Source organism: Equus caballus, chromosome 29 (assembly GCF_041296265.1).
Source record: "Equus caballus isolate H_3958 breed thoroughbred chromosome 29, TB-T2T, whole genome shotgun sequence".
Lineage (NCBI taxonomy): Eukaryota > Metazoa > Chordata > Mammalia > Perissodactyla > Equidae > Equus > Equus caballus.
In genome coordinates this window covers 31,770,814-31,797,893 of record NC_091712.1, presented here as the reverse complement: position 1 = coordinate 31,797,893, position 27,080 = coordinate 31,770,814, and the positions used below count along the sequence as shown (strand labels likewise).

Below are 27,080 nucleotides of genomic sequence, written 5' to 3'. Positions count from 1 at the left end.
GCTAAGGCAGGCGATATTTACATCTGATTCCCACACTTCTGTGATGTAAGGGTAAAATTTAGAATTTTTACAAATCTGAGAAATAATATATTTTTCTTCTACTTAGGACACTCCCTTTTATCCTTAATGCAGCCCCTTCCATCCACATTTTAAATATGCAACCATTTCGGAGGGTGCTCAGGCCACAGAACTCTGCGCAACCCTGATGGTGGCAGCTGCGCCTGCAGCCGGCACTTCTCTGGGCGGAGGGGGACGCCCAGGCTCAGGAATGCCGGGAGGAGCAGGGAAGCCCTGCAGACGGCCATGAAATGAAAAACCCCACGAAACCTTTGCAAATGTCATTAAAATTAAATCTGGTTCCCTTCAAAGTCCGCTAAGGAAAACTCTGTTCAAGCAACCATCCTACCTTTTTTGATTCATGAGCAGCTCTCTGTGAAGATCTTGATGGTTCCGGGACATTTTGACAGGATTGACTAGTTTCTGAGGCCTAATTAGTTCAGGATTGTCATCTTCTATGTAGTCTGGCTCAGCCATGATGCTTCTCGGAATGAGATAGGCGTCCTTCAGGTTGGTGTCCTCGAACGGGTTGTCTGAAAGAGAAAGCCAAGGCTCCTTTGTGCTCTTTTCTGCTCAGGTGTCGTGCATGGTGGCGGAGGCCCACGTGGCCGTGCAGGTACGGCACGCGAACACGTGCCATCCTTCTCAGTCCACTTCCCCCCCTCACTGGACACTCTTCGGAAGCTTTGTGAAAGCCCCTGGGGGAGGAGAGGAGAGAGACGAATGTCCGCCTTGTTCTGTGTCACCTGGGACAAAAGCAGAGGAGCCCCACAACCTGACTCTGGTCACCACCAGTCACACCTTGAGTTTCGGGTCACATGGCATGCTTCCCACCACTGCCAGGTTGGTCTAAAGACCCACTTCACCCACAGTGAGCACCTGGGCACCAGACCCAGGGCCTTTATCGCTTCCTTCAGCCTCGCCAAGTTAATACACACCAGAAATGTGCAGACCCCTGGCCCTGCATCAGTGATGAGAAGTGTCTAGAGCACGGAGCCATGCTCCTTATCCTGCCACGCTACCAGTCCTGGTCCCCTCGCTCCTTACACGAGAGCCCTGGGGCTTCATCCTATTCACATCCTCTCAGGTCTCTCCTCAACTGTCACCTGCTCAGAGGCCTGACCTCCTGGCCACCCTGCTTCAACCCGCAATCCCACCCCCGACACTTCCCTGCTTTATCGGTGCTGCACGGTTTACTGGTTTGTTACTGGCTCTCCAGAGCACGTGTGACTGAGGACAAGGATGTCCTCTGCCCAGCCCCAGCTGCTCTAACCCCAGCAGCAGCACAGCACCTGAGAGGAAGTGCCAGAAGCAAGAGAAGGAGGGAGGGAAGGAAGGAGGGAGGGAGGGAGGGAGGGAGGGAGGGAGGGAGGGAGGAGCAAGACCCTGTCTCTGCAGGCTTTTCAGTTTTTCTGGAGGAGGGGTGGTCAGTGGCGTACAGGAGAAGAACAACTTGCTGTAACGCCTGGGCAGGGCCATAAAGCCTTGCTGGGCTTGGACTCCAGATCAGCAAAGTGAAGGGGACAGATGACAATCCCTCTAGGGTCCCTTCCCCCATATTCAGTTGTAGTTGTTCATTCTATAATTCAACTGAGTGTGTCCTCCCCAATAAGAGAAGCTGCTGGAGAGCCGCATACGTCTCCTTCCCTACACCCCTGTAGCTATCTGGGGCCCGCGTGCGACACACAGTGGGTGGTCCATGCACATATGTTATATTTAATGAGATAGAAGAAAAAACTCATGAGGGGCGAGAGCTGGGAGGAAGAAAGCTGGCTGAGCAACAGGCTGGAAGTCCTCCGCGGGTCCATGTGGCAGGCATCCAACTGCTAGAGACCCCAAGGCACATCTCTTGGTGCTGACCTCATCCCTGATCCGCTGTCCCCCCACAAACCTGGCCAATGCTTCAAGATAACTAAGACGCCGTTTTATGCTTCCCTGTCCCTGTATGGCCACTTTATTTTCCAAACCAAAAGTGAGATGCAGTGCCTGACAAGAGCAGAGCATCTGACATGGGTCTTCCCTAGAAAGTCCAGAGTGTGCGCTTACCGATTCTCTGACCAGCTCTATGGCACCAGCTGGAATGGTGATCGGGGAACAGGGCAAGGGTAGGAGGCAGGTTCCCCATCCAAACGGGCTCACACCCAGGACCGCCACCTTCCCCGCCTCTCATGCCCTCAGCACCCCAGCAGCGCTGCAGACATACTGCCCTCATAAAATGCACCCTAATAAAAGGTAATCATGGTTTCTGTCTATCCTCTGCAAGAGCTAGAACCACTTCTTTTCTAGTTTTAAATCCCCAGGTCTGGCAAAGTGCCTGGCACATGGCAGAAGCCGAAAAAACGTTGAACTAAATCAAATCTGGACTAAACAGAAGAAGTGGAGAGTTCTTCCATGAACAAGCCCCCAGAGGGAAGACAAGCTCCATCTTGGTTTCTGCCCAAGAAATCAATCAATAGCAAACACCTAAGTGAACGGGGGCTAGGGCGAAGGGAGCAAAGAACACAGGGTGTCCTCCCATGGACTCTGGAATGGGTGCGAGGGGACAGATACTGCAAAAGAATGAAGAAGTGTCTTCAACCACAATTTTTTAAAAAGCCAGGTCCAGTGGCTAGCTGTCAGCTACAAGCAGGAGTTTCGGTTTCAAAGCCATCAATGATGTTTTCCTGAATCCCTAAATGGATCCAAAACACTGTTGTACTCTAAGGCGTCCAACAGGAAATGCTGTTCTAAGTGGCGGCCAACAATGAGCCAGTGCTTCAGACATGGCGCGTGCGGGTCTACGATCACACCTGGTCCCAGCCACAACCCTGCAAACAGAAGAACTAGCACCTTCACTTTACAGACAGCAAGATGGAGAAACAAAAATTAAACAATTCTCCCATGCTAATACGGATAGTAGCATACAGTTCAAATGAAAATAATGTCCTCTGATCTCAACACCTATGTTCTATCAATCAAATTATGATACTTAACTTTTTTATAGCAAAATCTTCTGAAAATTAATGTGAAAATAAGGAGAGTGAAAATCCAAAGAATAAATAAATCCACTAAAATAGAAAAATTCTGGCGGCATCATATGTTTATATATTTTAGGTATAAGTGCATAATTAAGGCTCAGAATTATGAAACGATAATATATATAGGATAACAAATTACACCAAACATGCCTTACACACTACTGCATTGATCTTGTAAGTAAGAACGCCTTGCTACCCGCCCTGAAGGGAGAATTACAAACCTTGCACATGGAAAGTCAGTGAACCCATCGCAGCCAGCCTGACTGTTGCCCCACGGAGAAATGTGCCCCTTGGCTGAAACCTGAAATGTACCATGCACATTTTTACGTGGCCCCAATTGTCTTTAAAAGCCGATAGCAGTTTCACTCTAGTTAATCAGTAGACAAGAAGGCCTATATGCTTCCATAAAAGGATGTTCCTCTGCCCTAAACCATGAACAATCTCCATGACACCAAACCAAACAGGCGACCGCCTCCTGCCTCCTTCGGGTGAGATTACAGTCAGGAGGGGAGCCCTGTGGACATGTGGGAGAAGAGAGAAAGGCTCATGCAAAGCCCTAAGGCAGGAGTCTGCCCGATGGGTCTGAGGAATAGGGAAGGAGCCGGTGTGGCCGGAGGGGAGTGAGTGACAGTGAGGACACACAGGAGAGGGGCGGGCAGGGGGTGTGAGAACGTGAAGGCCATCGTAAGGATTCTTTTGAGCAGAGAAGTGACAAGATTTGACTCATGTTTTCAAAAGATCGCTCTGGCTAATGAGTTTAGAACAGACTGAAGCAGACAAAGAAAGACTTGGGGAGGCAGCTATTACAGTAGTACCGGTGAGACATGGTGTAGCCCAGGCTGGGTGACGCAGAGGTGGGAGGGCAGATGAATCAGGATACATTTAGAAGGTAAAGCTCTGGGATCTCCTGAAGGACTGGATAGGAGGAATCAAGGATGGCTCTAAGGTTTCTGGCCTGAGCAACTAAGAGTTTAGCGTTAGTAGAGCAGGACAGGAGATAAGATCGGGACTTCCGTTTGAGACATGTTGAGTTTGAGACATCGGCTAGATATCTAAGTGGTGACTCAAGAAGGCAAAGGCCACCAGTGCCCAGACCCTGGGTGGCTCTTTCCTTTGTGTTACTGATCCGACCTCCATGGTCTCTCCCTTTGCCTGCCCTCCTCCCACCAGCCCTTCCCTCTGCCCGTCCATTCCCACTATGCCCACAACAAGAGCCAACACAAGATGCCCAGCCTGGCCTTTCCTGGAGGTCAGTGCCGGCGTAAGAGGCAGGGTGAGCTTTCAGAGTGCAGAATGAAAAGGCTGCAGTTCTGAGTCTGGGAAACAAGTTCAAGCTTGGCTTTTTTCAGATTTCTTCTCCCACGAGCCCAGTGCAGTGCATGGGTCTCAGCTTGTCTCTAGGGGAGAGAGGCAGACACGGGAGCAGGTGGGCAGGGGCTGGAGGAGTTCTGCTGGAAATGAAGACTCAAATGTTTTCCTTCTTCTTTCTCACTGGTCTGCCCTTCCTCCCAACTGGAGTTGGGAAAGGGGCCATGGAAGCCCCCCTGCATGAGCCAAATGTGTGGACCGTAAGCCGGCCTGTGGACCAGGCTGAAGGAGCTGAGCCCTGTGGCCCCTCCTGCAGTCGACCACACTGGGGTCTGGAAGAGGCATTTCGTAAGGAGAGGGTGAACTGGCCGGGGGCAACCTCTGTGAGACTCTGAGCACTCACGGCAGTGGCGGCGGCTGGGGAAGGACCTGCGATCTGCTTCCGGCCACTTCTCAGTGACTTTCCACCCTGGAGCCATGACCAACACATGGCAATAATCATCCAGATGACCTTCTTGTTCAGCTTTCTTCCCTCTGCCAACCGTCATCCTCATTGCCGCCAAGGCTGGGAAATGCCACTCTGATCCTAAGGGAACTCTTCCATTGCACAGATGCTATCCTCCGCTTACACGGGAATGAACACTTACCGCTCCCCATGTTTCCACACTTCCTCTCGCCTTCCTCCCCAGCAGGCCTTTGCTGGCACGGTTCCCTCCAGCAGAGATGCTGATCCTCTTCCCACCCATCCCTGGGTCACCACAAAGCCAAACCCCATGCATCCCTGCAGAGCCAGAGAAACGCCACATCTTCACGCAGCTCTCCCTAACTCCCCGGCTGCAATTAGACTCTCTGACCTGTAAAGAACTACGCATTTCCTTTGTTCCCTTTCCTAGCTCACCAATCCCCACCTTGTGTTACAGCAACATGCACATAAATCTGAGCATCTCTTCACGGCGGAGACCACCTCGGGTTTATGCTCATATTCCTCAGACTCCTTGAACTGGGTCAACAAATAGTTCTTAAATGAAGTCACACTCGCGGGCTAACCACCACCAGAGGGCGCCCCTGAGCTGTTCAGCGTCCATAGCAACCAGGTGAAGAGCGTGGAGTTAGGGGCCAGAGTTTCCTCCCCAGCATCACGTACTCCAGGAGCCAGACAGGAAAGCCAAGATAAAAACGTCCGGATTTTGTAAGTGCATATTATTGTAAGGGGATATTATTATTAGGACAAGAAACATTCTTCCAGAAATAAACATGAAGGCATTCTTGTCATATTCACTCCCCCGGTCGAATAAGCAATCCATAAATTTTTTTTTTTTAATTATCAAGTCAACAAAGGAAAACCAGTGTCAGCTCAGTCCAGGAGACATGAACCCGGCCCGCGACCCCGGACAAAGCTGACCTTCCCTGACTCTCAGTCCTCTGGTCTGCTGAAAGGAGTGTTGTTGTAAGAACTGGTTGAAATGTGGATCTGAGTTGTGTGTGTAATCCCTGGCATGTCTCTAAGAACTCAATAAATGGAAGCTATTATTAGCCAACACCATTCCAGATTTTATTCAGAGGTCTCGGACACCTTATACACAAAACTCCACCTCCCTAGGCCAGAGTTCAACCAAATGACCCAGAGACCTTCTCACTGGTACGCGACAAACATTAAGAACCTTCTGGAAAGTGTTAATACGTCTATCGTACCTTTGAGGCACTACACGGAATTCTGAACGGCTCCAGCTGGTGTGCAGGATGTAGCAAGAGGACAGACATGTGTGGTGGCGAGGGGCTTTGACGCTGTTTTGAGGGGGAGGGGACTTGCTGAACGATTTTAAGCAGGTGAATAACGCAGAATTGTGTTTTAGACAGATACAACAGAATGTACCAAAAAACACCACCTGATGAGAATTCTGCCTTTAATTTCTGCGAATCAACAAATGGAAGTCATGACTCAATTCCACTATCCCAAAGGATAAGGACATCCCATCCTTCTAGATGAATTCTGAGTCGCTGCTTTTCATTTTTTTCCCTTTCAAAGGTTCATTCTGGGCCCAGCTCTATGCCCATCCCGGGCAATTTTTTTTGACCGCTTTCCAGAGGTGAACCACCATTCCCACAGAAGAATTTCACAACTGGACTAACAAAACAAAAACAAACATTTGGTATATCTGAGTTTCCCCATCATCCTGTTTTGGCTCCAGTAGTTCATGTGCATATTTCTACATCAGAAAGATAAAATTTAAAACCTAATCCTATGAGATTTAAAAACCACAATCTAGAGATTATGCTAAATTGCATGTTTACCTAAATATTTAAAATCTAATTCTACCTAGGAGTACTAATCATTGAGTCCTTTTTAAAACAATCGCTGAAACATGGCAACGTATACAGTTTACGAGTGTCCTATAATCAATCAAAGCTCAAGCATTAAACTTCTGGACTGCACAACTCCTTTTTGGGAAGTTAAGAGTAATTCCAAGGCATTCTTTAAGAGACTTTGTTTCCCAGGCTGGCTCTGAGAGATTCTAACAATCCTCCGGCAATACGCAAAAATATCCAAGTCTTAAGATTGCAGGCCTGGGTCGGCCAGAAAAGGCAAGAACTCTCCCTGGATCCAGGGCTATCTCCCTCAGCACCCACGGGTCCCAGAAGGGTGGCTGGCTGTGAGGAAAAAGGGTAAGAGAGAGGGCAGAGTGAGTTAAGACAGGAATTTCTCCAAAACAGCAAAGGGTTTTGCTGACAAACTTCTGACTTGCCTGATCTGAGGCAGACCTAAAAATTCAGGCTTGGACTAGGAGACAGTGACACCATCTGGTACCCGAAGGCATCAGACAAGTGCCCAGAGGACCCTGATGGCCACAAATCTAAACTGAAGCTTACAAAGGATGCCTGAGCAGAACAATCTGTGCAAGCACAGACACGTGACTTTTTCAACTCTGCCCAGCCCCACTGCGGGTGGAACTCTGAACTCAATAAGTTGGCCGCCAATATGCTCCTGTACAGAGGCCAAACAGTGACGCTCTTGGGAAAATACCAAACTCGTTTTCTCATCAGCTTTTTCACCCCCAAAAAATGTATTTTTACAAAAAAAGGCACGTATTTTATATTTAGAAAATGAGAAAGGAGGCAAGAAACCTCGGGAAGACAACACATGCCAATATCAAAGATGAGCTGGTCGGAGTGAGCGGGGACCAACCAGTAGGTGGCGATGGCTCCACAAATAACTGGGTGTCCCTTTCCATCCTGACAACCAGAAGAGCCGGGATGCCTCACCCTGACCCTCAGCATCACTAGTAAAAGTACACACCAAAAGCACTGGAGACACCCATGAAAGGAAGCCATTTTGCAGTCATTGTGTGTCTGCCCTCGATGTTGTATGGAAGCGTCTCCCCATCATTTAATCCTCATGATGGCCCTATGAGTAGTTTTCATTCCCTATACAGTCATATGTCGATAAACGACAGGGATATGTTCTGAGAAATGCACAGTTAGACGATTTCATTGTTGTGCGAACATCATATAGTGTACTCACACAAACCTAGATGGTACAGCCTACTGCACACCTAGGCTACACGGTACTAATCTTATGGGACCACTGTCATATACACGGTCTGTCATTGACCGAAACATCATTATGTGATACATGACTGTAGTCTCCAAAAGGGGTTCAGACAGCTTCAGGAACATGGGCTCAGAATCATGCTGACTGGGTCTAAATTCCAGTTTTCTGATTTACTGTAAGGGTGACATTGGGCAAAGTTTCTCCACCAGTTTAAAAAAAAATCGGGGACGGCCCGGTGGCACAGCAGCTCCGCTTCACTGGCCCGGGGTTCACCAGCTGGGATCCTGGGTGCAGACCTAACACACCACTTATCAAGCCGTCTTGTGGCAGGTGTCCCAGAGAAAATAAAGGAAGATGGGCACAGACGTTAGCTCAGGACCAGCCGCCCTCAGCAAAAAGAGGAGGACTGGCAGCAGATGTTAGCTCAAGGCTAATCTTCCTCAAAAGAAAGAACAGTAGATTATCTCATGGAGTTGTTACGAAGAGTAAATGAGAAATGCATACCACATTAAATATTAAATAGCTATTAAAATTACTATCTAGAGATCATTTGGTTGCTGCTGTCTTATTACAATTTTGTTATTTCATCTGTTTGAAACCTTGTCCAGCCCATGAGAAGTAATACGGTATAACGGCACAGGGCACCAGGCCTGAAGACCACCCCTCCCGGATTAGAATCCTGGTGCTGTAACTGACCAGTTATGTGATTTTGTACTAATGACTTAACCCAAGTCCTGATTTCCTCAACAGTAAATCAGAGCTCACAGACCTACCCCTGCAGAGTGGCTCCAAGCATTACAGAAAACTTACTGAAAGCATTCACCATACACAGTACCTGCCCACATGGCACAGGCTCAATAAAGTGGACACTTAAATAGTTCTAACAAATTAATTCCTTAATCTAACTGGCCATTAATCAATGCCTATCAAAGTGAAAATGGATGACCATACACTACGAGTATGCTAGTTTAGACAAAATTTAATGGATGAACCCAGTCTTGACCTCTTCTCATTTTTCCAATTTGGACTTAGACGAGTAACAGAGAGGGACAGGGAGGGAGAAAGTGGAGAGAAGAAAGAAAATTCCCAATAGGCAAAAGGAGCTTGCAGCCAGAGCCTGCCAATGCCTTGAGAATCCTGATCATTCTCCAGTCTCCGCTTCGGTCTTCTTATCTGCACCACTGATAGCCATTTCACTCTGATTTCTCAGTCATCTGTTGTAAATAACTATTCTGAGCATAGGGCAATTATGTAAATATGAGGGATCTGCAAGAACATAACACCCCCTAGGTTAGCCCTATATAAAGAGTTTAACTCTTCAAACATCAAATAAATCTGCTTAATGTTCACAACTGACTTAACCTCCCATGTTCCCCGGGGGATCGGAACTAACAACCCATTGGTAGCCAACAACTCTACAAAAAGGCAAAGCAGAAAATAGGCAAGATCTTTTTAGAGGTGTGTTTTGCATAATGTTCAATCAAACCCTGTGGAAAAGGGGCAAGCAGATAAGCAATGAGTAAAGAACAGATAATAAAAATGTGTTCAAAAACACTGCAGTATTTTACCCTTCTGCATTTCACTAGATGGGTACCATATGTAGTGTTTACTGCTCTTTCATCGTTAAAGTCGAGTTTCTACACCATTAAGCATTTGCATTCACATCTAACAAAAACTTAAACACATACAAGGGATATCCAGGAAGCAAATGACTGGAGCAGGATTTGAGAGCATTTCTACCGAAGCTGCTTGCCCAAGATGCTGCTGAGGCCTGAGCAGAAGAAAGCGACGCTGACAGGCAACAAATCAAAATGTGGGTTGCTTTCCATGGAAACCAGAAAATCAATCCTGCAACCGAAGGTGGCTTCCAGCTCCCCAAAGTCCAATGCTTTGTTCAAAAGAGGGGTTTCAATATTGCCCAATGATATCATGCTTAAAGCCAAGTAAAAGTTAAAAAAAAAAAAAAAAGCAAAGGCAGTTCTTGAATAATCCAGTTTTGCTAGCAAGTTGCGTATTCAGGCTAACTTGGAAAAGTGTCAAAACAAAATAGAAAGGGAAAATGAAAACAAAAACAAAATACACTGGGGGGTCGTGAGAAAAGGAAGTCTCTGGGTAGAACAAAACCAACATAAAAGAAATAAAAGTTAACTAAGTTGGCTGGGTTGGGGGAGGAAGTGGAAATGGTGTAAGAGGTGAGTAAAATCCTCGCAGGGCCCTGAGCCAATGATGACATTCCCCTGTCCTGGCAGGCAGCGGGGCCTTGGTGATTTTTTCACTCAGAGACTCACAGGAGTCCTAGAACTTCAGATAAGACACTAATTCTACAGAGCCCCTCCCTCGGAAGACACTGATTCTGTGCACTCCCTCCCTCTGCCTCCAGCGTAGATTCCAGAGTTCCCTGGTGGCTGGCAGTACCACCCTAATGCTGTGAGCAGTGAGACAGGGAGGGAGAGGCACTTCTCAGCCTTGGCCAACAGCAGCAGGCATCCGAAAGAAAGGAGAGAGGACCACCAGGTGTTGGGCATCCCACGGAGGATGGTGACACGCAGCACAGCTGTGGGAATTCAGTCCAGACCATGGTGTGTTGGAGCCTGCCAGGCTTCCCGCCCTGCATGCCCCAGACTCCTCGGTGCTAGCTGAAGCCGAAAGCACAACACAGTTTCTCAATGAAACAAATGCATGTGGGCCTATTGCCTAGAAAATGGCTGGGTCCGGGTCCTCAGCTAGAGACGTTTCAGCCTGAGAAGGGCCTTAGCAAATAGCCCCTCTACCAGCTGCTGTCAACGGGGCTGCGGCCACGGGGTCAGGCAGATGTTCTTTCAGATAAAGGGTCCTGAGCTCTGGCCCTCAGGTCCGTCCACAAGGATTGTGCTCTGTAAGGCATCCAACGACAAAAAGCCCACCACTGGATCACTAACAGAAAAGAAATTCCCTGCAGCGACATTCGCTGCCTGCGCAGTATGTTCCTATTTGCATAAGAGACCACGTCCAGGGGTTTCCTCAGGGCTCCTGGGCTCTCGGCTTCTCAGGGATTCTCCTCGACCTCTCCCTGGAACCCGAAGCCACTGGCCATCTCCTCGATTTCAAAGCCAGTCCCCTGCACAACCCTCTTCTGGGTCTCGCCCCATCCATCTGCCTAAGCATCCTCCTGCCTCCCAATCTCTCAGCGCCAAGAGTTCTCCAGAAGCAAGTCCCTAGCCCTGTACTCTTCCGTATTGCCTTTGGAGACCCCACACACTCTTGGCCCTTCCACTATGTGAGCGGTTTCTAAAGTGCATGTGAGGACCGTTCCCTTCTTCTCAAGCTCCAGGTCAAAACTTCCAACTGCCGACTGGATACTCCCCTTCCAGAGCAACAAGTTTAAAGCTGAGCTCAACCCCGCTGGCTCATTTACTTAGTGCTCCCTATGGGCCAGACCAGGGAGAGAACACTACACAGGACAGGGCAGACCCCTTATATTTTAGTGGAAATCACCCCAGGCTAATTTAAGTTCAAGTTATGGTTTCTCAATAGCAACAGAGAAGACACCACATGCACCATTCTCTCTCGCTGTCAGAAATAACCCCGTGTTGCCCTCCCTAACTTTATTTTTCTCAAAGATGCCATCACCCAGCTTTCAAACCTATGTTATCTTTGACAATGTCCCACGCCTGGCCTTGAGATGTAATCAATCAATGTTTCTTTTTCATAAATGTCTGAAACCATCGCCTACTGTCGCTGCTATGATCCTAGTTCACACTCTCAGCCCTCATTCTTAGAATCGCGCAAATGGCTCGGCTCTTCACTGGCTTCCATCCCTCCTGGTCACTCTTCCTATAATCCAGCTGCATTCTCAGGAAATCCGATACACTATTTAACCAGATCAAGAACCGCCAGGTCGAGCATCACTGCCACATCAGGATAAAATTGTAAAATTGTAAACTTCTGGGCCCCGCTTTCAAGGCTCTCCACAATCTAGTCTTCAGCCACCTTTTCAGAGGTCTGCTTCCTCCTCTCCAGCACAAACTCTCTACTCTGGCAAACCAGTACATCCCAAACTCGTGCGCACTCCTGTCTCATCCTAGAGGAGGGGCCAGTGGCAATTTCTCTTCTTGATTTCCTCCCAGGTAGAATTCCCTCCTCAAGACGGATGACAAGTCCAGGCACCTTGCAGCGCCCCAGCACAAAGCTCACCCCTCCAGGAACCTCCCTATGGCCACTCCTCCAGAGCCATCTCCCTCTCGTCTGGACCACTGTGGACAGTTTTACTGGATGACCCCTTCCCCCATGAGTTTGACAGTTACGAGTTAATTTTTCACGTGTCTCCCTGTTGTCTCCCTTCAAGGACAGACGTGTGTCCCTTTGGAAGAGAGGAGGCCTGAGTGACGTAAGCCACTCCCCTAGCTCTCGCACAGTGCCTCACACACAGCCATACAAAGGAGAAGCAGCTCCGTGGTGACTCGTTGACAGAGAAAAACCAGCAGAAAGCTGGGGCCGCCGACTCCCTGTGGCTTTGGCTGAGCTCCATGCGGGCCAGCAATTACCTGGTTTTATCCCTACTGCGTCCCCAGCACCATGCTGTCTGTCACACAGTGGGCACTCTACAAAAACGTACGGAGGGCCGGCCCAGTGGCACAGCGGTTAAGTTCGCACGTTCTGCTTCTCGGTGGCCTGGAGTTCGCCGGTTTGGATCCCGGGTGCGGACATGGCACCACTTGGCAAGCCATGATGTGGTAGGCATCCCACATATAAGGTAGAGGAAGATGGGCACGATGTTAGCTCAGGGCCAGTCTTCCTCAGCAAAAAGAGGAGGATTGGCAGCAGTTAGCTCAAAGCTAATCTTCCTCAAAAAAAAAAAAAGTGTACTGAATGATGGGGCAAATACGCAAATCCTCTAAGGGAGGAGAGTACCCAAATGAAGTCACTTGTCCCATGAAACCTTTCCTGAGTCCTCTGGAGGGTTCTCTCCTTTCTATCCCAGTGGGAGACTGTCAACATTTCTCTTACGATGCTTACATAACCTTCTAACCAGAAGTTTTCTTATCCCTCACATTAAACTCACAAAGAGAAGACCTGACTTTTACTCATTTCTTCTCCCCAGAAACATCCCACTGTGCCTTCCACGTATGGTTCAACTACATCTGACCAACTGTTACTCCAGTCAAGAAAAGTGCAGAGCTCAGGTTTACAGCTTGCCAAAAACAGAGGAGGGGAAGGGAGGGGAGGTCAACCAGCGCTTTGAACAAATTCCCTGTCCTCGTTTGATCTTGAAGGAGCTCAGAAGAGTTAGAGACAAGTTCCTGCTTCTCTCGATGCAGATCAGCACAGGGAACCAAATGTCCATTTTTCTAAACCAGCAGATTATTCTCTCTCGAATAAGATGACCCAATAAAACCCTCACTAAAAGTCCATAACACTAATTGCTGTGTATAAGCAGTCTTCTGCCACAGAAAGTATCTCAGACTCTTGTCTGGTGGGAAATAAATGTTAGTACGTTGGCCTGCATACATATTCCCATGCAGTAATTAATTAGTACATCATTAACATGCAGCACATTAATCTGCACAAATCTCTATGCAAATGAAATGCTGTCCAATTAACAGATTTCTTTAATAATCGACTACCTTAAACTCTTTGGCCTTAAAATTGCCTTAGACTGATAAATTACACTTATCAAATAATAGCTGAGAGATGACCATTAGGTGACTCCGAGTTTCTCTCTCCTACAGAAAGCAGCCCGATGAGACCTGAAGGTCAAGGACCCTGGATTCTACCAGCAAAGACTGTTCTGCGGTCTAAGAGTGTCACCCAGTGGTAGACGGCACAGTTTGTATTCAGAGCAGCTGGTGCTTTTTCAAAGCAATATTTGTCACATGTGTTTCTTCACTAAAAGGAAAAGAAGAAAGCCTCTCTTTTTTTGGAATTGCACTAAGAAATTTAGTGTGTGTGAATTCCAGAAAACCTGGGACTGGCACAAGAAGAGAGCTACCCCACATCCAAGGTTACTTTGAAGCCTTCAGGGATGGTGCAGGAGTGAGTGGATCTGACGAAAGGGACAAGCGAAGTTCCCGTGACTCAGGGGCAGTGCAGGCTTGACTTTCAATCAATTCAGCGTCCCAGGGCTGACCCCAGGACCACACTCAGCCCTGCCGTCTGCTTTACTGCCCACCACTCGGCCACTGCAGTTCTCAAAAGCCTCAGTTCTTCCCGAACAAGGAAAGAAAGCCCAGCCAATTCTGTTCCAAGCTTGACTCTCTGATTTTAAAAACTTATGAGGTAAAGTTGAATTGAAAATAATAAATTATTTAACTCCCTTATCTGTAAAGAGAGAAGGCTGGACCAGATGACCCTGAGATCCCTCTCTAGTTCTAACATCCTAATACGGAGGAGCTCGGCTTATCTGTCGCCTTCCACCACAGGGGCTTCCAGCCAGGGCTGCAGAGCTCTGGCCGCATCATTAGGGCCCCTCCAAGTCCCCCTAAAAGAGTCTCAACTGTGTGGCCGAGGGCCAGAGATGTCCACGTAGGATGGAGTGTGGACAAGACTTTATTAAACCCAAACTCCAGATCCAGGAGGCTCCTGATACCACAGTCAAGAAACACACCATCGTATACCACACATGATAAATAAAAAGGAAGCACTGTTTACTCTTCTTTGCCTAAAATCCCCTAACTTGAGTATATATTACACCATATTAAATCAATTCAAGTCTGAATCCTAAAAACAACGCTGGAATCAAGCCAGTTCAGTCCTATTACTCCTCCCCTCGTTTCTTTTGACAAACCTTTGTCTTCTCTATAAATCCATACATATTCTTCTTGCTTATCCCCACCAAAGACCAAACACGTATGAGTTTCATAAGTCAATGGCAATTTTTTTCCTCATTCCTTTACATTTAGAAAATCAGTATCTACTCTGATAAGACTACTTGTGAGAAGATAAATTTTTACTACTTCCTTTCTGAAGAATTTGTTGGCAGTCTGTGGCAAAAGAATTTAACATGTACACACCCTTGAAGCTGGTCATTCCACTTCTCGGAATTTACTTCCAAGAGATAATCAGAGATGTAGACAAAAATGTAAGTAGAAGAACATTTATCTACGACCCATGAAGGGAAGAAAATGGAAACCACTCAAACATCTAGTAATGGAATACAATGCAGCTTAAAATCGTATTATTAGAATAAATACTAAAAGGGGAAATATTCATGATGTATCAAATGGGCAAAAAATATCGGTTGCAAATTGGCAAGCCCTTTATTTTCTAACATGTGAATTTTTGTGTAGAAAAGCCATTCCAAGCATAGTCCAGGACCAGCACAACAGCGTGGCAGGGACCTTGTTAATTTGCAAATGCCTAGCTGAGAGCTACTGACCCAGAATCGCCAGGGGTGGGCCAGCAATCTATGTTCTCACGTTTACTATGTGCCATACAACCTCTCAGGTAAATCCTAAAATTTGCCCCATTGTACAGATGGGGAAACCGAGGCCCACAGTGGCTGGGTAATTCACCTATGGCTACAAAGCTAGTAAGTGGCAGCAACACACAGCCAGCCCCAAAGTCCACGCTCTTAGCCACTTTGCTCTCGTGCCAGATTTGGAGGTGTGCTCCGCTTTCTTTCTGCTAAATTAACCACGTGACGCACCCCATTTCTTCACAGCATTTTAGCACTTCTGTTACAAGATATGCATTGGGGATTAGGGGTGGGGGGTTTTGGACACTACTGCGGGCACCACCACTGACATTCCTCTTGGTGAACACCTGCTTGACATCTTTAAAGACTATAATAACATGTTTAGAATGAAGCGCATATTTAAATACCCACCCAAACGAGCAGGAAGCTTCATGCCCACCAGCGACGGGCAGCGTGGAGCATGACACCGACGACATACAGAGGCCTTCCGATTGCAATCCCACAAACACACTTTACACCCCACTTGGCCTACCATCTTTGAGAGACTGCAGCTTTTGATCCATTTCTTCTACTTTTTTGGTTTCCGCATTATTTCAAAATTTGCACATCATAAATTTTTATATTAGGCTATTCCATTTTCACAAAATTCAAATTTGCAAACAAATGCTACCAGACTTTATTCCCAAACTGCAAATTCCTAGAGGCCTCTCCCTGAGCACTTTATTATATGCTATTTTCTAAGGAGGAAACGCCTCAGTCGTTCATTTCAAGAAGCCACGGAGAGGATGGACTGAGAAGATGGCTGATTTAGGCCTCAGCACTCCCGAGAGCAAGGACACGCACACCACAGACCAGAAAAAACTTCCCACTGGACTCGCTTTCAAAGCCTTCAAACATTCCCGTCTTCAAGAGCTGAAGAACCATTCCACAAAAACGTATGACCTGGCCCAACTAACCAAACAAACATTCTCAAAAGAGGAGACTATCTTCAGAAGGACTTACGACAGAAACTTGAGAAGGAGCACAGAGACCGTTTGTTCAACAGATGAGGAAACTGAGGCCCAGGGAGCAAAATGGCTTGGCTAAATCTACAGAGAAGGTGGCAACCTGGATTAGGTCCAGCATCCAACTCTGGTCCAGCCTCCGCTCTGTCACCCGGCATTTCTCACTTCTGACCCCTCTACGGAATTTTCTAAATTAATTTTCTACATTTTCTGCTCATTTGGGGTGTGTTTTGGGCATTATCACTAACGCCACCATTAACATTACTTCTTGATCAATAACTGGATGGCATCTTTGAAGATGATGCTCTGCTTAAATTATAAGTATAATTTCATAGCAGCACCACCATTCTATCTGCTTCCACATCCAAATTCCAGAAGTGCACAAAGTCATTGTGATGACTTTTTGTTTTTAAAGCCTCTCAAAGTAGGAGGAAACCACTCATTTGCCTTTTTTCGTCCCCTGAAATATGAATCTTGAGCAACTACAACGTTAAAAAACAGTGACCACTCAGACACCCTCGTTAGACTCTCCATTCCCCACCTCATCATCCTTCTCCTGTTAAAACCCGCCCTTCCTCAAGCATCAGTGTTCAGGATAAAATTAAATAACAAACTGTTAGAAAAGTGAAAATCAGCCCTGCTGTCATCTGAAGGAGTCCTGCCTCCTAGATAAATATTGTTAAGATATTCAATCACTAAACAGTGCCTGCTTCCTGACCACATGCAAACCAGGTCTGGCCCCATTTCCTATCCGACCTTCAAATCATCCAGCATAAGCACAACCCAACTCGGCCTTTCCAAGAGAATCCCAAGGTTCCCCGGGTGACATTCACCTACCGCAGCAAGCTAAATGAGCCAATCCTCTATATAACCACACATGTGTGCTTGGCAGCTGCTGGCTGATGGGAGTCAACACACTCTTTCTTTTTTTCTTTTGAGGAAGATTAGCCCTGAGCTAACATCTGCCACCAATCCTCTTCTTTTTGCTGAGGAAGACTGGCTCTGAGCTAACATCCCTGCCCATCTTCCTCTACTTTATATGTGGGACGCCTACCACAGCATGGCTTGCCAAGCGGTGCCATGTCTGCACCCAGGATCTGAACCAGCAAACCCTGGGCCACCGAAGTGGAATGTGTGCACTTAACCGCTGTGTCACTGGGCCGGCCCCAACACACTCTTTCTTAATAAGCTACCAGTAGCGGGTGGTAGGGTAGTCAGAACCTCGAATAAAAGGCCCGGAAACCCAGATCCTGACTTAGCATTTCTCTGGGTCTGTTTCCTTACTGGTAAAAGGATAGCCAATAATTCTACCATTTTACAGTTTTTCATCTCAAATATGCTAAATTTCGGCCATATTGTGGGTCAAATAGATTTGTTTCTATGGAAGAATGTGCTCTGACACCTAGTCATCGAACTGACTATCTCCCTGTTGGAGTTTGTCTGGAGAACTTGATTTTTCACCCTTAAAGAAAAAGGGAGACTTTCATGCCAGAACAATGGTTACGGTTATAAGTTTTTCTGAATGGTAAAAAATGTTGCCTGACTGTAAGGATATAAGTTGACTCTTCCTTGATTCCTACTTCTACTATGAAAATGGGGCACGTCTCCCTCTCGGTCTTCAGAGAATTGTCAGGCTCTAACTAAACCCCAGAGAGCAACTACTGACACAGGCCAGGTACTTTTAGCTCAAGTCTGTTTTCCCACTCACTTCAGGCTACCCTGTGGGCTTTCTGTGAACAACAAAGATCTGGTCTTGTTACAGAGGCCACCAAAACCAAGGCAGGAATATTAAACCAACAGTTGTCAGCAAGACCAGAACCAAGAATGCCCACCCGTGTACATAAACATTCACGGTGTCCTTCCCAGGTATGAGCAGGGGTTGGGCAATAAAGACCTAGAGAGGGGTGAGACGTGGTCCTTGATGTCAGAGCTCACACCTCGGGGAGAAGACAAAGACACACAAGAAATACGGAGTGATAAGTACACCTTGAGGGTGGGGAGTATAGAAAGGCCTCACGTCATCCTAAAACTGCCTTCTACCCTCCTACCCAGAGGAGGACGGTTTCCTTTTGAAGACTATTTCAGTGAGGATGCTCTGGGACACACAGATCAACACCTGACGAAAAGGAGCTGAGAGCACGGGCGCTCATTTTCAGCTCACACAGAATCTGATGTTAGAGCATCCCCAGCGGCTTCAGAGCTCAGTGGTGTCATGGGGGACCGGGGCTCTTGCCGTGGTTCTGCTCTGTCTCAGCAGCCCCGTGGACCTCCAAGAGGAAAGGCAGGCAGGGAAAGCCTCTCCTCACCAGTCTCTTTCTTTATCTGGGAGGAAGTCACTCCCAGAAGCCCCCGGGGGAGTTCTCCCTGTTCTCACAGTTCTGGCCAGAACTGTGTCATGTGACCACTACAGGTACAAGCTGGGGAAATGGGGACCTGGCATCCAGCAGTGAAGAGGGGAGAGAGGAGAGGCCGTCGGGGAGACAATCAACTCTGCCACACACACAGTTATGGGCTGAATGCATCCCCCAAAATTCCTATGTTGAAGCCCTAAGCCCCAGGGTGATGGTACCGTGAGGTGGGGCCTTTGCAAGGTGAATAGGTCATGAATGAGGTCATGAGGGTGGGGCTCCCATGATGAGATTAAGATTAGTGTCCTTGTACATAATCGTCCCATTCGCAACCACGTGGATAGACCTTGAGGGCATCATGTTAATCGAAATAAGCCAGACAGAGAAAGACAAACATCAGATGATTTCGCTCACAAGTGGAATATAAACAAACTCACGGACAAGGAGAATAATTTACTGATGGGGGGCGAGGTGGGTGGGATGGTGGGCACAAGGGGTGCAGGGGCACATTTATATGTTGTTTGACAAACACTAATGGACAACTGAAATTTCACAATGTTATAAACTATTTAGACCACAATAAAAATATTTTTAAAAAAAAGATTAGTGTCCTTGTAAAGGGAGGAGACACCAGAGCTCGCTCACTTTCTCTCTGCCACGTGGGGACAGGGAGGTGGGGGCATCTGCAAGCCAGGAACCGAATCAGCCGGCACCTTGATCTTGACCTTCCAGCCTCCAGAACTGTAAGAAATAACTGTCTGTTGCCTAAGCCCCCCGCTGTGGGATTCTGTTTCGCCAGCCCAGCAGACTAACACACATACTCAATTCAGGGGACTTCAAAGGCACTCCCACCTCCTGACAAGGGGCTCATCTGGGTGAGGCCGCTTAGCTGCTCTGGACCTCAGCTCCAAAGCCGAAAGAGAAACCACAGCAACGATCCTTTCTTAGAAGTGCTGAGTCCTCACAGCATCTATAGTGAGAGCTGCAATAAGCAACAAAGACGGGAGACTTTCAAATGGAAACCCTTTTATCCTTAGCTTTTCCATCCACTCAAAAACCTCCCTTTTTAAACTAAGGGAGTTTGGGCAAAAGTTCAAATGGAAATACATTTGCAGTGGGTGTGGGCCCCGGAAGAAGGGAGTAAACTACTCTGACTCTTAACTTTCCCGGCTTGAACTCTGCACATTCATTCAACTCCCTCCGGAGGCTTGTCATTCTAAGACACCGGGCCTTATCACTTTCCCACTCTGCTGTCTTTCAGAGTCACAGGAAAACAGAAACAAGGTACCCCCAGCTCCATGAGGCCATCTTCTTACCATAAACAGCTATTCCAGTGCCCTCCGCCTCGCAGGCACACCCGATCCAGAAACTGGACTTGATGTCGCCAAAGGCTTGACTATGTCTATGTACAGTGACAGGCAGAGGAACACTTTCCAAATGAGAACAGAAAACGACGACAGCAACCTACCTGGCAGGCAAGGAACAGAGAAAAATGAAAGCTTAAAAACAAGCAGCCCATATGTAAATGAGCAGACATCAGGGGAACGTGTGAAAAGGGTGAGCCTTTCTTCTCACTGGAACATGAAGGAAGGGGCCCACTGTTTTAGGAAATATTCAAGATTTTAAAAATTCATCTATTTCTGGAGTAACTAGAGGCCTTAGAGAAATAGTCACTTAATTTCAGTGATGAGGAATAGATCCATCATCACTCATAATCCAGCTCCTGTAGAAGCTGATTTCATTCACCTTTATTCAAACAGGATGCTTTTAAGGACAATTTATGACTACAGCAGCTGTCTCATATTTACTTGGTCGATTCCACCCTCAGTAAAATAAAGCCTTGACAATCACCCCTTCCTCCCCTCATGCAAATATGTAGAACTCAAACCACCTAGCACTGTGTCTATGGCCCCCACGTCCTCGGCCACCAGGGATTTAGGACTTTTGCCCCAAGAACCAATATATCCTCCATCAGGCTACTCACTCTGGCATTTCAAGCAAATCTGTTACTACCTAATAATACGACAGTCAAATAATGTTGGCCCCAAGTCTTGACACATAGTCAAGCTACCTAAATCCCGGAGCAGTAATACCGATTAAGTAAAAGAAACGGACAGGCTGGTAACTAGCAAATGCTCTGCCCGACACCAGCTCCACGTGAAATAGAGAACTCTGCTTCTCTCTCTCCCTGAAGTTACCCAAGTTTTAAATGGTTTCACTTCTTTTGTCGCAATTAAGATTCATTACTCAAGAACTCAGAATCCAGAAACTTCCCATCAACTGACTCTTGTCATAGCTCTTGTCAAAAATTCAGAATCTTATTTTAATAGTATCTGTTTGAAAATCCATCCAAATAAGAGCTACTGTTTAATTAAATGAAAAAGGACAAACGACCTGTCAACACGATCATAACAAAAACTCGTCCTCTACTTACAGCTGGTTATAAAGGAAATCATTAATTGCCTCTGGAAGAACAATTATAAAATAATTCTCTAACAAGAAACCACAGATGTATTGTGATTTCTAACTACTTCCCTTCCATCTTTTTAAAAAAATTAATCTGAAAAGCTTAATTAAAACAGGATAGTGTCACCTAATTAAATTAAGTATTCAAAGTAAAATGTAGCCAAGGGACCAGGAAAAGTGAGAGAATTCTTTTGAAAGTTTTTCAAAGCAATTCAGGATTCAAAGGACAAAAGCTGTTAATAAATCCTCTACTCTTTAGTTTATAATCTTACAAATGTCAAACTGAATAAGATTCCAAGTATTTGGGAATACAGTTTATCTAAGATTTTTAAATTCAGTTCACAGTACAAAATCTACATACACAATGGTACCCGTGACATGGCCATCAGGAAGGACAGTGACAACTTTATTTTCCTAATTTCATCTATGAATCTGCAGAACTGAAGTCATGAACTTTATTTTCCACTTAGAAAATATATTAGCTCTGGAAAAAATCTCTGGGCTACCACTCCTAAATTTCATTATGTCTGACAGCAATGTTAAGGACTCGGTTATAAGCATTTTCCTTCTATGCACAATTAGACTTGTTCTGAAGTTCTAAAGCTTTCCAAAATACTTCACATCAATGGCTTTTGAATTTTGCTGTCTGGAATCCTCTTTACACACAGTGACCTAATGCACACCCCTACTAAAATCAGCTGAAGTCCGTTTTTCCAGAAACAATAGGCAGCCTTTACTACATCCTGTACACTCCGATATTTGCATTGTTTCATTTTTTGTAATTCTGGCTGTGACCCACCAAATTGATTTCATGACCCACTAATGGATGCAGCTTGAAAAATCCTGCCCTAATTCACTTGCTTAAACTTGCCACAAGAATCTGGCAGCCCTCGGAAGAGCAGGGAAGGCACTTGGAAACTTCCATCAGAAATGTAAACTGGATGAGGTGCCGTGTGCCAATCGTCGTCATCCCTTCCAGAAAGGACACACTTAAAAACCATGACCTTTTAAAAGTTTTATTTGGCTGGTATTGCTGATCCTAAAGCCATCATCTTCTCTTCTGCCTAATCTTTAAACGACCCTTACTCCAGTTGTTAAAGAATAACCTCAAATCTCTCTCTCTGTGTGTGAATGACTAATGGAACACACATTACCAATTGCTCAGAGCACTGTACTTGTGCATAGTTAGATAAGTCTTCTTTCCTGCACTGACAGAAGGTGGGGAATAGAGATGACTGAGAAAATATTTTCTCCCCTTATTAACATATTCTTTAAAGCAGTTTCAATAGTTTATCCACAAACAAAATGACAGGTGTAGTACATCGATACTTAAAACTAACTTTAATGGCATTTGCCTATTTTTCAAAAAATCACAGTGTAGCTCAGCTAGTACTATGTTTCTTAATGCCAGAACAATAATTCTATTTGCATCATTTTTTAAGAAGCAGAGTAAAATTCCACACACTTAGAGCTAACAATGAGCAAGAGGAAGTCCTCCGGTGTCCCAGGTACCTGGAACCAAACGAAGGCCACTTATCCCCACCACACAGGAAACGGGGCCAAAGAGGCTAAGGGAGAAAACTAAGAATTGATCTATTTGTCTTCCTGGTAAGGAGAGACAGGGCAAAAGTCATGGTCACATGGAACAGCAGAAAGAGCCAAAGCTTTAGAGTCTGAGAAATTCAAACAGCTCTGCTGTGTGTGAGAGTGTGAGCTTAGTTCAACAATAAAAACACTTTAAATAATTACTCAATAAATAGGAGCTGTGAGCTGGCACAGTCCTAAATGTCCACAACCACAATCTCACTGAATTTTCACAACCACATTCTCAGGTCGGTTCTGAGGGCCAGAGAGTCTAAGAAACTTGCCCAAGTTCACACAATTCGTCATGGAAAGGCCAGAATTCAAACACAGGCCAACTCATTTCAAAACCTTTGTGGGGTTGCCTTGTAAGCCCCGGGTTCCTTATTTTTCCCTCTCAGGGCTGCCATATGGATTAATGTCTCGAGTCTGTCCTATAAGGATGCGTCCTCTCCAGGAGCCAGTCCCACAGCTGCCACCCGCACAGGTCACAAAGGATCTCAGGTAAGCCGGCTTCCACCTGTTCAGAGTCAGAAACGTCTTTATCTTTTGTTCAGAGTCAGAAACTCTCTTTATCTCTTTTTCTTCTACCCTCCCACTGCCCCACCCCTCAAACACACCTCCCCCACAGAGAGCTTTCCCTGATCTCAGGAAATATGACCTTTTCATCAGTCCTGGAGGTGGGGTAACATAACACCTATCGTGAGTATATTTACTAAAGGAAGGGAGATGGGTGTCTAATGTTTGCAAGACAGGGCAAAGCTGTCAGGCTTAACTCAAAGCCAAGACAAAGACAGGCAGAGAGCCATCAAGCCTGGGACTCGCAAGGTGCAGTGGAAATGGGCTGGAATTATCATTGGGGTTAAACTTATTTATTCAACAAGGTCTTTACCACGGACAGACTGAAGGCAGGGGAGACTAGACCGGGGGTGCTGGTGGTGCTGCTGTGCAGTGGGCTGGGCGAGTTGTGGTTTGGGATACGGCAGAAATTAGAGGTGCAGGGCCTAAAATATGCCAGGAATTCTGCTGAGGGCAATGAACCATCTCACAACGGAGGGTAGAATTGCATTAACATCAGTTTTGGAAACAGGAAGTCCCAGTACCAAGTAGTGAGTAAGTGTTGACAGAATTTTTCAAAACTGGGTTACAGCCTTCCTTCCTTTCCCGTCTACGTTAGTTGGCAAATGCTATCCCCTCCACTTCCTTACCAAAAAAAAGTGGGTAAACGGAGGCATGGACAGGCTGTTCAATGGAAATAACCAAACTGCATCAACCAAGTTCATTTAATCAAGCTGATGGAAGACAGGGAAGCGATAACATACCATCACCTAATTACTGAATCAGGTCATTTAAAAAAATATATAGAATAACTGGTGATTATGTGTCCCCTATTAACAAATTAGCTATAAATGTTAGACTCAAATCGTTAACTGTCATGGCAACACTGGACAACACTGCCTGCTCAGACTGGCATTTAGCAGTTTTAGCTCTTTTCTTTCACATTATATACATATCACCAATTACTATAAAAACTACCTTCCAAGTTTTAAGAAATCACTAGTTTGCCAAACCAAAGAGGAATATAATCCATAACTTTGACTTGGAACAAAGCATTTGTTAGCCTAAATGACATAAATTGAACTATGAACGTTCAGAAAAAAAGACATTGTTATTATAAAGCTATTTAATAATCAAAAGAGAGACAATGTTTGTTTTTCAGCCTTAGGAAAAAAACTGATTATGAAACCAACCGCCAGATTAAATAATAATATCTAACAAAATTAGATTTACTAATACATCTATCATTTTAATTAAATTAAGTATTGATGATATTATGAACTCAGAATCGTTACTGTCACTCCCACTGACATTATAACTTAATGCCTGATTATAAAATAAATATACAAAGTATCCTAGACTAACATTTTATTTCTGTCTTTAATCTAGTTTTGTTTTGCCTCATTCTTATTTTTTAAAATAAGTTCTATTTCCACCTCATTAGCAAGAAACAAATTTCGTTTTCTCTTAAAATGGTTCACTACACAGATAAAAAGATTCAACTCAGTGACCTGCAATAATTGGACATTATTTACTTCCTCATTGTATCTGTGACCATTTTCTTTACAATTAACTAAACATCACGCTTTGTCACAGGGCACAGGTCCAAGCATCAGAAATGCCAGGTCCTATTCCCAGCTGTGACAATGACAGGCTCTGTGCCTTCAGAAAGTGACCTCGCCCCTGGGGTCAGTGTCCTCACCCGTGAGCTCCGGACCAAGAGATCAGAGATTCTCACTAGTCAGGATATCGGATCTAAACTTGCAGGCTTACACACACACACACACACACACACGCATGCACACTGCCCCAGACAACACAGTCAGGTTCTATGAGAGGTCTTTCAAAGCCACATACACTTCTCCAACCCCGTCTAAAAAAGGGAAATGTGAGAAGTCGGTTTTTTACCTGTTTGCAGCTACAATATGGAATAATAAGGGGACTCATAAGAGATCTATGACCCATAGCAAAGCCCTCTGAAAGCTTGTGTCTGAAATGCAGCCCCTCCCTGCCGCGTCTGGGCTTTCAATACTTGGAGGTGACCGGCACAGAGATAATGCAAACTAATGTAACAGAGCATTCCACGCCTTTCTCAATATTCGAGATGAAAAAGAGCACTAGGTGATTAAAACGATTCCTTTAAAATGAGCTTCCAGAGACTCCTTCCTTGTCATCAGAACTGACTGATTTGAAAGTCAGTAATTTAATGTCAGAAATTTACAATAAAGTAGTCTGTAATTACTCCCCCCAAAAGCACAAAAGATTTACAAGTGCTGATCACAGAGTTTCTGGACAGTTCCTGGCTCAGCCAGGATGCCATGATTGACAAAGGAAACGTGCCCGTCAGCACTCAGCATGCCAGATACCGGCCAGGTCCCAATATTCTCATCTGTCACAGCCCTGACCGAACGAGAGTTCTGCTCAGCACAACAAAGCTGTGTGGAACCTCCAGCCTTATCTGCAACCTACTGGGTGCTCTTCTCAACAGGAATCTGTAGGATGTGACCCGGGCCACAGGCCACTGGCCTGGCTTCACAGTTCAGCTGCAATGTAATTTCAAGGTAAAAATTTAGAAGGCTGTCTGGGCATTGCAGTTTCTGAAGTATACCCAGATACCAACAGTTCCGTGGCTAAAAGAGCAATACCAAAATTTTCGTCACTGAATAGAAAAATGTCAGAGCAGGAAACTTGCACTAAGAATTGATTTTCTTCCCATGGGATTGTCTGAAAAAGTAAATTTAGGGGCCGGCCCAGTGGCGCAGCAGTTAAGGGCACACATTCCGCTTCGGTGGCCTGGGCTTTGCTGGTTTGGATCCCGGATGCAGACATGGCACCACTTGTCAAGCCACGCTGTGGCAGGCATCCCACGTATAAAGTAGAGGAAGGTGGGCACGGATGTTAGCTCAGGGCCAGTCTTCCTCAGCAAAAAGAGGAGGATTGGCAGCAGATGTTAGCTCAGGGCTAATCTTGCTCAAACAAAAAAAAGCAACTTCAATATCAATAAAGTGTTACTCAAATTTAAAGAAAAAAAAGGTAAAGTAGGTCAGGTCACTCCCAATACCTCCTGGCCCTCACTCCTTACCTGATCTGGCCTGAGCCTACGTCTCACTTCAGCCCAGTCTTTCTCTCCCTCCACCGTGCTCCCTGCACTCCAGTGGCACTGGGCCTTCCTTCATTTCTTACCTGGCTGAGTCTTTGCACAAGCAATTCCCCCTACCTGGAGCACCCCCCTCCCAACCCACACCCATTCCAAATCTCTCCCTACCACTGCCTCATCCTGGCCCTTTTAATCTCTACTCAAACGTCACCTTCCCGATCTCCCCATCTAACTTGGGTGCCTCCATGTCAGTCTCTGCCCCACCTCTCACAGTCTGGAACTGTCCAGCTTATGGCTGGGCGCATGCTATCTGATCATCTCCCCTCTAGATATATAGCCACCTGTGGGCCAGGGCCACACCACTGTCTCTCCAAGGCTTAGAATATACGAAATGTTCAATTACCATTTGTTATTAAAGTGATTCAATATGTCAATAAACTTTGCATGGAGAAAAGATGTGGCCCATAAACATTTTCACTTATCCTTTCACTTGTGCCGTTGGTCACGGAACAAAAAAAGTTGTTCACTGGTCTTGGGCAAAAACAATTTCTACTCTAGGTCTCTCTATTAAATACCTATCCTGCTTGGGTGGGTGCCCCACTGCAATCTCTTGATTAAAATGGGAATTTTTAAAAATTGTTTGAAATCTGTAACAGAAACTATATTATCAGTGATGGTTTGGTTCCCAGGTAATCCATAGA

General features: G+C 45.9%; 1 protein-coding gene across 8 annotated transcripts in view; it reads right to left on the bottom strand.

Moving 5' to 3' along the window:
• FAM107B (family with sequence similarity 107 member B) overlaps positions 1-27,080 on the bottom strand; it is a 76,837-nt gene that overhangs the window by 10,680 nt on the left and 39,077 nt on the right. For 7 of the 8 annotated variants that reach the window (XM_023632038.2, XM_014737078.3, XM_023632039.2 and 4 more), the window contains one exon: positions 407-590. In XM_023632038.2, coding sequence (XP_023487806.1) covers positions 407-534 — 128 coding nt within the window. In that variant the 5' untranslated portion in view covers positions 535-590. Of the gene's footprint in view, positions 1-406; positions 591-3,295; positions 3,424-27,080 lie in introns of those variants that run through there. The other variant, XM_070255259.1, reaches the window with a different exon arrangement.